Raw genomic sequence first — 15,443 nt, 5'->3', positions numbered from 1 at the left:
AATCCGAATATAGTATAACTCGATCGGTATATACTATCTTTTCACGAAGATACTTTCGGTGTAAGATTTTCGTTAAATGAATTTTATGGAAAAATTTTTCCACTTTTGAACTCACGGCTGAAAAAGGTATTGGAAGGCAAACGATAGAAAAAGAGAGAAAAAAGGTAAGAAAAAAACAGGTAACAAATCGCAGCTCTTACTCATTCATAAAACCTCTCACAGGCCAACGATTTCACACAATCGCCTGTATAGGTATCTCTCGCGCAAAGGTCGTAACACGGATAAAAAGTTATTTGAAAATTTCTAGACCTTTTGTTATTTGGAAAACTTTAATACGGATAAAGAAGTCGATGAAAAGATTTCTGGTGATTATTAAACTTGGCAGAAGCATAGTAGGTACGACTATAAGCAACGAAAAGAACATCAGTCAGGATTTTTTTGCCGCCATACCTGCGCTTTAATTTGCTCGCTATAAATTCCAATAAAGTGAATAAAATATAACGCTCGTAAATTAGCTCGTTTCCTTGTTATACTCGCGGCACGGTTTTACAGCGTAAAAGTCAAGCCGACGATAATTTTTTCCTCTTTGGGTGTATTGTGTGCTAAAAGCTGAGCGAGGTGAGGCGCGCGACCTAAACAAAATGCAATGACGATGTCGCCCGTTAACGCATAATTAGCCCGAGAAACTATACGACACACAAGGAGCTGCTGTACTGCTGGGTCGTTTACGTATAGGATATTATAAGACGCCGTTGTCACCGCAATTTCCATTCGATTTTCCTGTTTGTCCATTTCATGCAAATAATCCTCCAACTCGGTCACATTTAACCACAGTCTCTTTCAACTGGAATTCTCTTTATGTACGTCGACATTTAAAGAAAGTCTATTCGCCCTGGCTGTGAGCTGAAAATAGCTCCGTTTCGTCGACTCGTTCGTCTTGCTGCATACACGTATAGTATATATACCAGCCTCTCTCATAGCCTCACTCGGTCTAGCGTGTGTCTTTTGGCGAAACCAAACAACTTAATTAATTCTCGTCAAATTTCCACAAAAAGCCCGCAACGATGACGTCGTGATACCCCAACTTTCCAACGATAATTTAACCTTTACGTTGGACATCTTAATTGAGTCATTTAAGCCTACTATACTACTATGTACGCTTGCAGCAGGAAGTTGTTCTGGTAAAGGCTTGTATGAGTTATACATTTTCATAGTGTGGACGATGCTGAGCCATCCATGATCCTGCCGTAAAATGCAACTTCATCTTACCTTTTTGAGTTTTTTGTTGTTTTGAATAAGAATCGATGAGGTTAGGTATCTTATTATTCTCAACTGAAACGGGAAACCGCTCATTTTTGGAAAATTTTCGCGGAGCGGAACAAAATTAGGAACAAAATTCAAAAATTCACAGGAGTGAAACTGGAATCGAACCGAAATAAAAATATAGGTTTGTAACTCTCCAACCTCTAAAGATTTTTTCACTTTTGCTGTTGACTTTTTGCAAGATCATAGTGTGAACAAGAAGCGTTTTGCTGAAGCGTTACGTCCTACGTCACTAAACTGGAAAATTACTTATAATTGGAGATGATAACTGGCGTAAAATGGACCGTAGATGGTACCTATCTACTTTTGAAACAAAAAATTAAAGCTCAAAACAGTCGAAACATCAAAGTACATAATTATTTGACTGATAGTAAACCCTTCCAAATTTCTTCAACTGTTTTTGGCGCTTCCTAAATGATACAGACTTTAAATTCGTTGAAATACTCTGCATTCAAACATTTCTTCAAAATTTTGGATTTTGCAGACTTTTGCAGACTTCCTCATCAGTTTTGTTTTTGGTATACTTATTTTTTTTAAAGCATAAATGTTTTGCTTAGCAATAATCATTAATGTCTATCTTAATACCCAAACGATTTCTCACAAGGGAGGTGCCCCAGGTGACATGCACCGATTTAAATAATTCTTGCACCATTGGATAGAGGACATCGAACATAGTCTACCACAAAATTTTCAGCTGCTGAAGTTGATATTTCGATTTTTCAGAGCAATTTTTTGATTTTCACATTGCAATTTTGAAAAATTGGCCAAAAATAGTCGGCGGAGGTCGCATACCGAAACCTTCAATATTATTTGGGCCTTTCAATACTTATGATGAGATAAGCCCACGGTGAAATTTTCAGCTTCTGAAGTTGATATTTGAGCCCTTCAGGGCGTTTTTTTTATTCTCACATTGCAATTTTGAAAAATTGGCCAAAAGTAGTCGGCGGAGGTCGCACCGAAACCTCCCATATTATTTGGGCATTTCAATACTTATGATGAGATAAGCCCATGGTGAAATTTTCAGCTGCTGAAGTTGATATTTGAGCCCTCCAGGGCGATTTTTTGATTTTCACATTGCAATTTTGAAAAATTGGCCACAAATAGTCGGCGGAGGTCGCATACCGAAACCTCCCATATTATTTGGGCATTTCAATACTTATGATAAGACTAGCCCACAGTGAAATTTTCAGCTGCTGAAGTTGATATTTGAGCCCTTCAGGGCGATTTTTCTATTTTCACAATTGCTATGTGAAAATCGAAAAATTGCTCTGAAAAATCGAAATATCAACTTCAGCAGCTGAAAATTTTGTGGTAGACTATGTTCGATGTCCTCTATCCAATGGTGCAAGAATCATTAAAATCGGTGCATGTCACCTGGGGCACCTCCCTTGTCAGTTTATTTCTTGTTAGGAACTCGATGGGTAATGATGGGCCGATTATTAATTGATTAATCGGGCCTGAAAAATAATCGTTTGGCGATTATTATTTTCTCTTTCGATTAATCGATTATTTAAAAAAAAATAATCGATCATGTTTATGAAAAGCCGGTTCTCTCACGCTGTTTGCGTGAGTGTTTTAATTTTTGCTCGGGACATGAAAATTTTGACGTACTTTGATACAGTCTCCTTCTAAACTCGTCCTGCTCCAAAGCTCTGATTCTGATTAATCTTGTGAGGGGAAGCCGGCTTTTTTTTCGGAAAAGGATTATTGAATGAATTTGAGTGGAGTCAACTTGTAGAATTATTGTGCGAAGCGCGAAAAAACTCTATTGTAATCATAGCCAATCATCGAACAGTATTTCTGAAGTAGTGTTTACCTATATGCTTAGCAATATTATTTTGGCGCCTTTAAAAAAGTAACCAGCAGTTGTTTACTTTTGGGATGATTAGAAATTTTAGCACTGTATTCATCAGAAATTTCTATGCAATTGAAGACGTCATAACAAAAATGGGTATATATGACACATATGTCCTTTTTGAGACGAATCCATATTGTTATTTTTCAGACCTTCCTCTATCATATGAGACCACCCCCACTTCACAAAGTCGAAAAACCAGTGAGATATCGCCATTTTAAAACTGCGAAGTCGATTAAAAATTTACTTTTTCAGAGATAATGGGTTACTCATGGTCGAGTTTGTGTTGTCAACCATTATTTACCTGGTTTAAATCCAAAAGTTTGCTCAAAAACATTTTTAAATCAAAAAAAAAAAATGGCCAAAAAAACTTGTCTTTTCTGTTTTTTTTTTTTTTTTTACTCAACATAACGATCTTTTTTCAGAGATAATGGGTTACTCATGGTCGATTTTGTGTTATCAACCATTATTTACCTGGTTTAAATCCAAAAATTTGCTCAAAAACATTTTCAAATCAAAAAAAAAATTGGCCAATTTTTCGCTTCAAAAAGGACATATAATTCGAAATGTTTGAGCGCTTACCGCTAACACACAGTTTCCTCCAGACTGATGGTGCATAGCATTTCATATAGTTAGATAGTGAGAAAATAAGATAAAATCGTCACCATGTTCAAATATGCACATTTCTAAACTTCACAAGCACTCAAACTTTCAAACAGTTTTTTCTCAAAATACAACTTTCACACATAGGTATGTCCTTTTTGCTATGACGTCTTCAATTTTTAAATGGCAATTTACCGACTTTTCGTTCGAAAATTGGAGTACTGTATTTGTTGCGATAGTGAGAGTTGGGCCGGGGAATGACTTTTCTTTACGTTTTGAGGGTGTGGGATCACGATTTCAATTTTCGATTTAATTCGAATGCTACGAATTTTTGGATCATGGTGAAACCGACATTATAGGGATCGTAGAGGCCTAGTTAGATTTCAAGTTTCATCGAAATCGGTTCAGCCATTTTCTAGGTAGGTAATGAGTCTTAAAAAAAATTTCGAAAAAAAAATTTGTCTCTCGATAAGCTTGGAAGCTTTGAGCTTTAAGAACTTTATGATGATGCCAAAATGTCCGACTAGTAGCCTAGTTGTGACATTTAAAATTTGATCAAAATCGGTTCAACCGTTCCTGAGAAATTAATTTTTTGAAATTCAATTTTAAATGAATGGGTGTGCCAAGTCATTACTCAAATACTTACGTACTCGTATGTGAAAAATTCGCATGAGATGAATTTGCACCTAAAATTGAATTTCTCAGGAACGGCTAAACCAATTTTGATCAAATTTGAAATTTCACAACTAGACTACTAGCCGCACATTTCGCCATCATCATCAAGTTCCAAAAGCTCAAAGCTTCCAAGTTTATCGAGCGACAAAATTTTTTTTCGAAATTTTTATCATTCATTACGTCATTACCTAGAAAATGGCTAAACCGATTTCGATGAAACTTGAAATCTCACTAGACCTGCACGATTCCTACAAAGTACTAATATGACCCTCAATTTTTGGTGCATCATTCATGAACGAATTGATCAATTTTTTGAAAGAACCATTCGCCAACGAATCGATCAATTCTTTAATTTTTATGAATCAATTCGTTCGCGAATGATTCACAAAAAATAATTCAATTTGTTCGTGAATGATTCACCAAAAATTGAGTGAATGAATCCATTCGTTCGCAAACGAGTCACCTATACGAATCGATTCGTTCGCGAACGAGTCACTTATACGAATCGATTCATTCGCGAACGAGTCATTTGTACAAATCGATTCGTTCGCGAACGAGTCACTTAAACGAATCGATTTCTCCGCGAACGAGTCACTTATACGAATCAATTAGTTCGCGAATGAATGTTTTAAAAAAAGTGGAGCAATTCATTCGTAAAAGATTTTATTTTACGAAAAGTCTGTCTTCTCACACTAAATGAGTGCGAGTTTTTTATTCATGCAGGAATGATTTTATTTAGTTGAATGTTTTAATTTACGAGAAATTTATTTGACTTCATTTTAATAAAAGTAGTGAGTCTAGGTACCTTCTACTTTATAAATTAGGTAAGTACCTATAAAAAAGATCAAGAAATGAAAAATCAGCTCCCATGATATTTAAAAGCAGACTTACTTAGCAACCAATGCAACCATCAACCAATATGGTGAAAGAATATGCAAAAATTATCTTGCAATCAGCAAATAGCTGATGGCTTGTTTCAAATTTCACACTGGATCTCGTCTCTTACTTGTGGCGGTAAAAGATGGTTTTAAGTGAGGTTTTCACACATTTTTCTTAATTACACATTTATTAGTCAAATGATACGATAGATGCTCTCAAATTTGAAGAACTATTTTTGGAAAAAATCCTGTTGAGTTTATAATATTATGCCAGACTTTGAACAATTTGGAAAAAATTTAATCAATTCCCAATATTCATGTACAGTAGGTAAGCTTTAATATTTTGTCCGACCTTGAAAAATTCGAAAAAAATTGGGATGAATTCTTGCAACATTTAAACTGTGAAAAATTATTAGGTAATTGAGTTACGAGTAGGTAGGTAAAATTTTTCTTGAAAAGAATATTTCACCAACATGAGATGCATTTTTTCTGCTCCCAAAATCGATTTTGAAATTTTGAAAAAGAAAATTATGTCTCAAATTATGCTTTGACAAATATTTTTGAATCTGTTCTCCACTCCCATATCAAATTTCAACCCCAAAACATCACAAAAAGCTTGTTTCAATGAAATTTCCTGCCTGTAAGTTTGGGGGGAGGGGGTGAGTTCATTTTATTTACTTGAAAAAAATTTTCATTGCCATATTTTTGGACTCAATGAGTCAATTTCGGTCCTGTGTCTAATGATTCAACTAAATTTTGAATAGGTAGATATGTGCTTAGGTGTTCCTTCTTTCATCCTGAAATTTGAAAACTTTCATTTAAATATAGGTAGGTACCTATATTTTAAAAGTTAATATTGGATAGTCTGACTGCAGCCTGCCTAAAATTAAAAATACAATATGCTTGAATTGAAATAGGAAATCTTCATACACTCAGGACGAAAGCACAGTAATTCTGGTATACCATTTTACGTGAAATATTTATTGACTATTGAGCTGTTGAAAATTAGCAAATCGCTTATTGCTGAGCAAATTCGTGTTTTGAAAACCTTTTACACATTTGCATTAATTAAGCCAAAACATCGAAAAAAATGATTTCTGAAACCGAGGGCGTATTTTGGAGCGCAGTGGTGCCAATTTTTTTTTATCATTCGTGTTATTAACAATTTTATTAAGAAATCGAGAAAAATGAGTAGCCAAAAGTTGGCATCAATTATATTCCAATGTACATACATACAATATATGTATTTCCCCAGTTGCAGAAGTGATTCATCTTTCGATGATTTGACATCTTAATTAATGTAAATTACTCGTAAGTATTTGAAACGAAAAAATTTCAAAATACGAATTTATCCAAGAATGAACGATTTGCAAATTTTCAACCGTCTAGTAGAACCCAAAAAGTGCTAATTTTAGTAAAAAAATTTTGTTCTGCTCCGTCTCTTCGTAAAATTTCGAAAAAAAACGAAATGAATATATTATAATATACCAAAATATGGATTCAATATCTGGCAAGCATCCACTGACTAGATAATCTGAGTGAAACTCATTGGTCATGGAATCGCATCCTCATCAAAAGGCAATACTCAACAGGGTGAGGTACATGATCGGTCTGATTCGATTTTAAATTTTTTTTGCAGTCTTTTGTTCATATCGTGGTTTTAAAGGATATCGTGTAAGAGTGGATCGCGAAAAAATGTCAGGAAATTTTCACCAAATTCAGTGGAGACCTTCATTTTGATCTGAAAGTCACTTGGAAAATTTTTTAGGTACAGAGGTGCCCCTGGAGAGGAGATATGGGTCTCAGAGTGGGGGAAAATTTTCGAAAAAATCATGTTTTTTTTGCTCTAACTCTTACCCAATCTGTTTTGGAAATAATAGCCCTGCTGCGTCGATCTAGGCTATTGCGATTAAAATCAAAAATTATTTGGTTGACATTACACGATGTGATCTACGTACCCAATACCTACATACGTAATAAAAGTAATAATTCAAAAAACCATTCAGGTAAGCTGCAGACGAAATTATATTCCATTTTGAAAAGCCTCTGCCTGTTGGAAATTTAAAGGATCGACGACGCTGTAGGTACGCAAACTTCTCAAATAATTTACGTCGCCGCGTCATCAATCGCTATGAAGATGATTACTTCGGAAACGAAGACGAGACGCAAAGCAAGGCAGTGGGGGTTGCCAAAGGGCGAAGAAAAAATACTGTTGTATTCTGCTAAAACCGTAACCATATTGCAGGGGTTATAGATTTGAGTTGCTTTTCGCAACTTGCATCGACGAGTATTTCTTAATTACGCCATTTGGAAATTCGCTAAGTTTTCCGCATAAATTATCAAATTGATTAGTTTTCGCGGCACACCGCACCGCGCCCCAGCTCGCTCGCATCTCTTTGGTTTATTTAGCAGACACAGCATAGTGTACGTTTGAGATTCTGTGCCGATGAAGAGGTACAACCTAACAAAATATGCAAAATTTCCTTCTATATAATTAAAACCTCGCTTTAAAAATATTATACGCTTGATTGGTATAGGTATAGGTACTGGTACTATATAGTCGAGTATTGGCAGCGGCGACGACGATGACGGTGGTGTTTATTAGACTGTGTAGTATAACATCTCGCCTTTATAAACCTTTGAATTGTTTTCTGTAACGTTAAATTGGCTTGGTTAACGAATTAAACTTGGGCGCGATTGTTGATTTGCTGAAGGCGATTGCGTCGTCTTTTTATATGTACTATAGCTTCTTCGTTTTACCTCCGCATTTTCTGTGTACCTATATCTCTCTTGTAGTATAACGATGATTGCGTTCTTATATCAAGATTCTCTCCTGTACTTCTTCCTTCGTCGTCTTTTCTCTCGTGTTTTTTTCTCTTTTTTTTCCTTTTTTTTTTTTTTTTTTTTTTTTTTTTTTTCGTTTTCATCCTGTCTTATACGTATACTACAGGTGTTGTTTTGTGAAACTATAAAAGCTCGAAGCGAAACACCGCGATGAAAAGTTTACCGCGCGTATACAAATTTTCGTCACGTCATTTTCTCCAACAAGGATACGATTCATTTCTCTCTTTTTATCTACGTCTCGTAGTAGATATGTCCGGCTCTAGACCCGCGTATATATTCTTCGAGTATAACGGTACATTAAAAACTTTACAGTTACTAGTACCTACATAAATTTCGACTTGACGTCGTTATACCATTTTACATTATACATATGCTCTGTGCGACGCACCGATAATAAATTTACTCAATATCTGGATATACGTACGTAGTAGTACGATTCTGCTGTGCAAGTTTTCAACGAACAAATCTTCTCACTTTTGGGGTATCATGGTTTAGTGTTTAGTTATTATTAAGTAGCAGACTGACTTTACGTGACTGTGGAATGAGAAATATTTGATGGATTATTTGCTTGCTCGATGTCGAAAGGGATAAATTTTTTCAGTTTAGGTGGTGAAAATAAATTATTGCTTACTTGAAAAAAAAATTTTTTTTTGCACTACAACGCACGAAACAGGAACTTTTTTGTGATGTGCATGTCACTTGGGCATTAGTACTGAAGAAGAATGTAATGTAGATAAAAAATTCAAGGACAAAGTCTGAAAAAAGCAGCACAGCTCAAAAATACACCACTTATAGTACCTATGAAAAAAGTATGAAACAATTTTTTTTCGATCTGTGGTGAATTTTTATAATGTACCTATTTTAAATTCTGCTCATTGAACAGGGCTCGGATATTTTTACCCAAAAAAACCTATAAATATGCGCTTAATTAATATTCTCAATAAAATTCTAAAAAATATGCTCGGAGTAAAAATATTCCACAACGATATGGGTGTTGTTTCACAGGAAAACTCAGTTCCTAGACGATTTTACTAATATTGTTGTGTAATAACACGAAGAAGTCATGAACAAAAATGCAAAAACAGAACGTTTCATTTCATCGTGAAATTGAAAAATCAACAAGAACTGATAAATGCATGACCAGGGTTACATATTATGCGGCGAAAAAAAATTGTGCCAGTTTTAAAAATTTTGTGGAAAAAAAAAGGAAAAAATAACCAAACATGGAAAATTTGAAATTGGGCAAAATATTCCCTAAAAACTGCTGAAAACGTAAAATGTTCTCTAAAAACGCGAAAAATTACATTAAAGATGCCTAAAATACGTTTTTTAAAATACTTTTATGGTGAAATACGCTAAAATAATTGAATCGGTGAGAACAGAAAGGGGCTAAGTCCATTTTCGCAGTTTTCAGGAATTAAAAAAACTGATTTATTCGGAAATCTAAAATTTTTGGTGAGCATGCTTAAGGTCATTGAAAAAGAACCCCAAGACACAATTTTTAGCACAGTTTTGAAAAAAAAAATATTCACGTGCGCCGGCGCTGTTGCTGCCTAAACAAATGGGACTTAGACTCTTTCTGCACCCAATCACCAAAATTTCTCTTGAAATTGCTCGGGCACGAATGGGGTTTGATTCTACATCTTAGTACAACACTTGGACTGTTATCTCGTTTAAATTGACCAAAAACCCTTTGAGGTGTAAAACTTTTTGCCGAAGTTATTAATTTTTTCGTCTTCCACCGTATTGTGACTTGGTCCCTTTCTGTTCTCACCGATTCAATTGAGGAGCTCATTGCAAAAGTAGCCCTTGTCACATGAACTTTTAGACACGTTTTACTCGATTGCACCTATTGCCAACTGCGGAGATCATGTTGTAATGATGAAATGACCGTCAAGTTAGTCTACCCTGAGTAGCCCTGAGAGGAATTGCTTTATAGAGTTTACATTCATGATACTGGGTACGCTCAAGGGAGAGCTTTGGAGATTGCATAGGTTCATGTGACAAGGGCTACTTTTGCAATGAGGTCCTCAATTATGCTCTAACGAATTAGGCTCATTTTGTTGGGAATTTTATATAAATCGTGGAAATAATTAAAAAATTCTCTATCCCGTATGCATGCAAAAAATACGCTCGAGCATAAAAATCTGAGCCCTGCTCATGAAAAACATATAAGTCTTATGAACGTACTTACATAAAATTTGATCAAATTGAATCACGTACAAAAAAAGATGAAGCATGGTGATAAGCGTTTCATTCCTAAATTCTCAAATTGATTGGTGGTTTTTTAAGTCGCTCTAAAGTCTTCCAAAAATTTCCAGAAAATACTCGCGAAAATTATGAAGTAGGTATAATGTGTAGGTACAGGTACCTACTTCGTTACAACCCATTCATCTAGTGGTGGATCAACAGATTTTTGCGTCCCTAAGCTGAGAATTGTTTGCAGTCCCACAACATTCAGGAAAGGAAAAGAGTTGGGAAGCATGCGAAAAAAATTTATGGGTAAAATACACTTTTTAGGAATGAAAAAACTTAAATTTGACGACATTTTCTGAAAAACGTTGAAAATAAGGATGATATGCTGCTTGAGCGAAGCAAAGAGCAAACATTTTTCGAAAAAATTGCTTTAGAGTGCAAAAATCGCTTCTTTTTCCATGTTTTTTTTCCAACAAATTTTCTTCCTCAAAGGGGGCGACGACTGTCCCCTTCGCCCTTCTGTTTTGGCCAAAAGCTACTGTTTATGGACTCAACATATTATACGGTATTCAATCAATCGAGACTGAGATTCAGTTTCTTGATGTTTTTAATAATGTTTAGGAATACCTACCTACACTGATAATGATAAAGTTGATCATTTATTATTTATTCCATTCATTATTCAGTAAGAACTGAGAAGAATATCCACTTACTATCGTTATACGTTGAAATTACTTTTTAAGATAAAATGGTACCTACGTTAAAATTACTTTCTAAGATGAAATGGCAATCAACCAAAATTTCAAAACTGGTAACGTTTACAAAATATTAAAGTACTGTGATTTGCTAATTGCTATTCTCTTTGTCTTGACAATTTAAAAAATGTTTTTAAATTACAATAAAAACTGGGCATCTATTTCTCAAGCAATAAATGAAAAATTAATTTGTAAATTGGTGCTTATGTGTGAGACGATTTTATTTATGTAATCGAGAGTTGTTTGAAGAAAAATTTAAAAACACAAAGCATTAAACCAATCAATATAACCAATGAGCAAATGCAAAAACCCTCTTGCAGTCAGCAAATTTCTGATAGCTTGTCATTTAATCTGATGTTTTTTTTAAAAAAGCAGAATGAAATTTTTAAAAAATTAAAAGTTTTGTTATTTTGAATCGAACAATAAAATAAGAAAAATGTTGTGATAGTTTTGCTCAGTGTTGAAAAAAAAACGTTTTTTTTTTAAAAAAAAAAGACAAAACAAACGTTTTTTTTTTGTTTAAAACAGGGTTTTAAACTGCTAGATTCTCATGTGTTTTAAACGTGTTTTAAACATGTTTTAAACGTGTTTTAAACATGTTTTAAACGTGTTTTAAACATGTTTTAAACGTGTTTTAAACACGTTTTTAACACAAATTCATTTGTTTTGGATTCATTTTTTCAAATATACGTTATCCAGTCATAAACTTTTAAGATGTGATGTCATAAAATAGCTATAAAGTTCAATAAATATTTAAAAATTGAATTAAAAACACAAAATTTGCCGTTAAAAAAGTATAGGAAGAAGAATGAAAATCTAAAAGTTCATTTCCTTCAATTTCACTACTTTTTCAACCAGAAATTGAAAAAAAAACGTGTTTTTTTAAATGAAATTGGAGTTGAAAAAAAACTTGTTTAAAACGAAAAAAATCATTTGAAACAGAATTTTGTTTTAAACACTGTCTGTTTTTTTCTCGACGTTTAAAACACTGTTTTAAACGTTTTAAACATAAGGTGCTGTTTTAAACTGACAACACTGGTTTTGCTGCTTACCAAGGAGCCCCCACGGTCACCTGATTGGTGATTGATTTTTACTCATTTAAAAAAAAAAATTTGCCAACCTGAACGAACTTTCGGGGTGGTTTATAAAACAATTTTCAACCATCCAATCAAATAATTTGGAGATAACTATTCATCAGTTTGAGTTTTCTTAAATGGCTCGGAAATCAAACCGGCTGGATACAAAATGGACAAATCAAATGACGAGCTATTGAAATGAAACTTTTCGAGTAGAAGTACCTATTATTTTGATGTTTATACGTATAAATAAGCGAAGAAAATATTTTTTTCAAAAGCTAGCATTTTTCATATGTAGATCCTCGTGAGGAGAAACGTGATTGAACATCTGAAAAACAGTATGAATTCCCTAATTATATAGGTTCCTATTCCAAGTACCACGGTGTTTTGAGGCCCAATTTAGATCTGACTGAGATGGAGCGTGTTCTTGAAGCCCTAATTTTTTTGGAATTTTACGATTTTCTGCAGAGTAATTTTGGTCTGTATAAAAAATGCTACCTATTTATTTTTTTGATTTCAAACTTGAATCTTGAAATGTGATTTTATTTTACATGCGACCAAAAACATGTTTCCAATTTTTGTACCTATATTGGAAAATTCAAACATCTGTAAGACTTTCGAGTTTGCAAATATATGACTGAGATTTTTTTGTATTTCTTCGCAAATTTTACCCACACTTTTTTTCTCGTGTGATCAACCTACTCGTCGGTTTGAACTAAAATTTGGTCATTTTTTTGAAGCACCGAATTAACATGCTAGATTTGAAAACTAAGTTCATCAACTTCGTCGAGAGTCATTGTGCTTCGTAGCAAAAAAAAAAGTCTCGAAAGAAAAGCTTTACAAGCAAGGAATTCTCGTCTGGACCATTTAAACGAAATATTTAAGGACTGAGAATAATCTCTTTCCACCGAAAATTTTATCTGTCTTTATTTAATTTTTCTTTTTCCCACAAAATATTTATAATTAATGGTGAAAAAGTTCAAGCAAGTTATTTTTGCCTTTTGTATAAAAGAGAATTGAAGTATTTCAATAATTTTAAAAATTTCACAGGTGGGCGAACTTATACGAATTTTTTGTGGAAAAGATTGTATCGATTCTTTTAAAAGATACGAAATGCTCGCACATAAAATTATGTATTTGTAGTTGATTTGCTTTAAAAAAATATATATACGATGAAAGATGATTTTTAAAAAATAGATACGTATTACCCTAATGAAAAAATAAAAACTTATATCGATGCAAAAATCTTCGAATAAAAATACGTAATTACCCTATCTTAAAGATTCCAAAAATTAAATAGATTCTCTGATAAAAATTATGTAAGTATCGAATAATTTCTTTTCAAAAAATATTATTTCAACCCCAATGGTACGAAAAAATTGACTAAAATTTAACACTTTTCGATCTCAACATTGTATTCAGATTACCAACACGTAAAAAAGTCACATTATCTCTACCACGCGGTTTTTCCAGTTTCAAATTTCACGTTCGCCGGTATACATTTTTCTCTCATTCCTATTCCGTTTCGCAATTTTTTTTCATCTCATTTTCATAGAAAAAAAATCACCATTATTTCGCAAGGGAAATTTTTTCTCATAATTTCGATGTCAAAAGCTGCCGCGTAACATTGACCTCGACTTTGAAATTCTTTTGTGACATTCGTGTTTTTCGAAACGAGGCTCATTTTAATACTTACGTCTAGGTACATACATAAATTTTTGTCACAAGGTTACGTTCGTTTGATGAAAAATTGTTGTAATTTTTTTATCAACTGAATACTTGCCTTCGTAATTTTTGTTTCAAAATATGAAAAATTTTCAAACTTTTCTCTCTGGTGTGCAAAAATATAAAAATTTGAGATGATATTTTTTTTAGACCAGACACTTACAAAATTCATTGTAAGTATTTATCAAAAAAAAAAAAAGAAAAAAAAATTGTTATTTTAATACTGATAAGAATTGCTTAAATTGACTAATTTCATACCTTGAAAAATTTTTCAGGCTTCTAAATCGATTTTCAGAACTTGGAAATGGAATTAAAATTTTTTCAAAATTTTTTTTTACACTAATTTATTATTTATAGACATTTTTACTGATTTTTTTACTTCGATAAAATACATTTTTTTTCAATTCTTACCTGAAGTATAATAATAGATCGTGGTAAAAATGAGTAGTATAATCGCCTTGTAATACATAATGATTCACGCCGGTATGATAAAACACGTTAATGACCGCGAATTTCGAATACACCAAGTCAACTTGAATCTTTGACCGCCGAAGTCGCCGAATTAACTACGATAGAGTCCATATCGAAATAGCCTTATTAGCTAAACCGATAACAAAGATTTCATCACTGTACACACACTAATTAAACTCGTATATTTTTCTCATCATAAATGTACGACGAGGAAACGAACGAAGAAAGTAAATAAAAAATAAAACAGCCATACGCGTGAAAAGAAAAACACGTAAAAAAACGAGAGAAAAAAAAACGAACCATATAATCACGTCATTGCTACTACGTTACGGTAAAAATATCAGAGTACGAAAGGAAAATATACATATTACTGAAAATACGAAAAACACGAACTCGAAATGCGCAACACCCGGTGTTAGGGGTTGACTATAAACCGCACGGGGCGAAAATTCTAATTTAACTGACACCCAAGTAGGGATAGAATTGTTATGTTCCGGTCGGAAGCAAAAGTCCGGCGCACCATAGCCCGTGATCGTGGGACTCATATAACATCATCTGTCAGATAAAAAGCATAATACTGTACCAAAGGCTCGGTTTCATCACCAGTATGTAGTAGGTACTTACTGTATATGCGTAGTACAGACGTGTTTTTCCAGTCCCTGTGTACACTATACATAGATTTTTAGATAGGTATACATACATACAATGTACGTACGTGTAGCCTATTTTACGACCCTGTATAAAATTCTCGTTAGTAAGATTGACTCGGGTAAAAAATCACGTGGCGAATAGTATTCGATATAATTTCAAATTTACCTCGTTGAAATTCGAATCGACTTTAAAAAATGTCTTTTTTCCAGCATCTCGTACAACGAAAAAGGGGAAAAAATTAAAAGATGAATGGTGAAATTTACCTGAAATAATTTTTCATCAATAGCTCGTGTAATCGCTATCGCAGGTGATTCGTCGAAATAGAAATACGAGATTGTTAGTTTTATTTTAGTATATATAAAGATGAAACGTAAATATTATTTCGTTTTTT

General features: G+C 33.5%; 1 protein-coding gene across 1 annotated transcript in view; it reads right to left on the bottom strand.

The window, feature by feature from the left end:
• LOC135835476 (uncharacterized) overlaps positions 1-14,956 on the bottom strand; it is a 159,976-nt gene extending 145,020 nt beyond the window's left edge. Inside the window, exon 1 of the mRNA XM_065349741.1 lies at positions 14,342-14,956. Coding sequence (XP_065205813.1) covers positions 14,342-14,399 — 58 coding nt within the window. The 5' untranslated portion in view covers positions 14,400-14,956. The remainder of the gene's footprint in view (positions 1-14,341) is intronic.
• Positions 14,957-15,443: the final 487 nt, after the last annotated feature.

The sequence above is a fragment of the Planococcus citri genome, chromosome 2, assembly GCF_950023065.1.
Source record: "Planococcus citri chromosome 2, ihPlaCitr1.1, whole genome shotgun sequence".
In the NCBI taxonomy this organism is placed as follows: domain Eukaryota; kingdom Metazoa; phylum Arthropoda; class Insecta; order Hemiptera; family Pseudococcidae; genus Planococcus; species Planococcus citri.
Note: the sequence above shows the minus strand (reverse complement) of the source record. Positions and strands in the feature narration are given on the sequence as shown.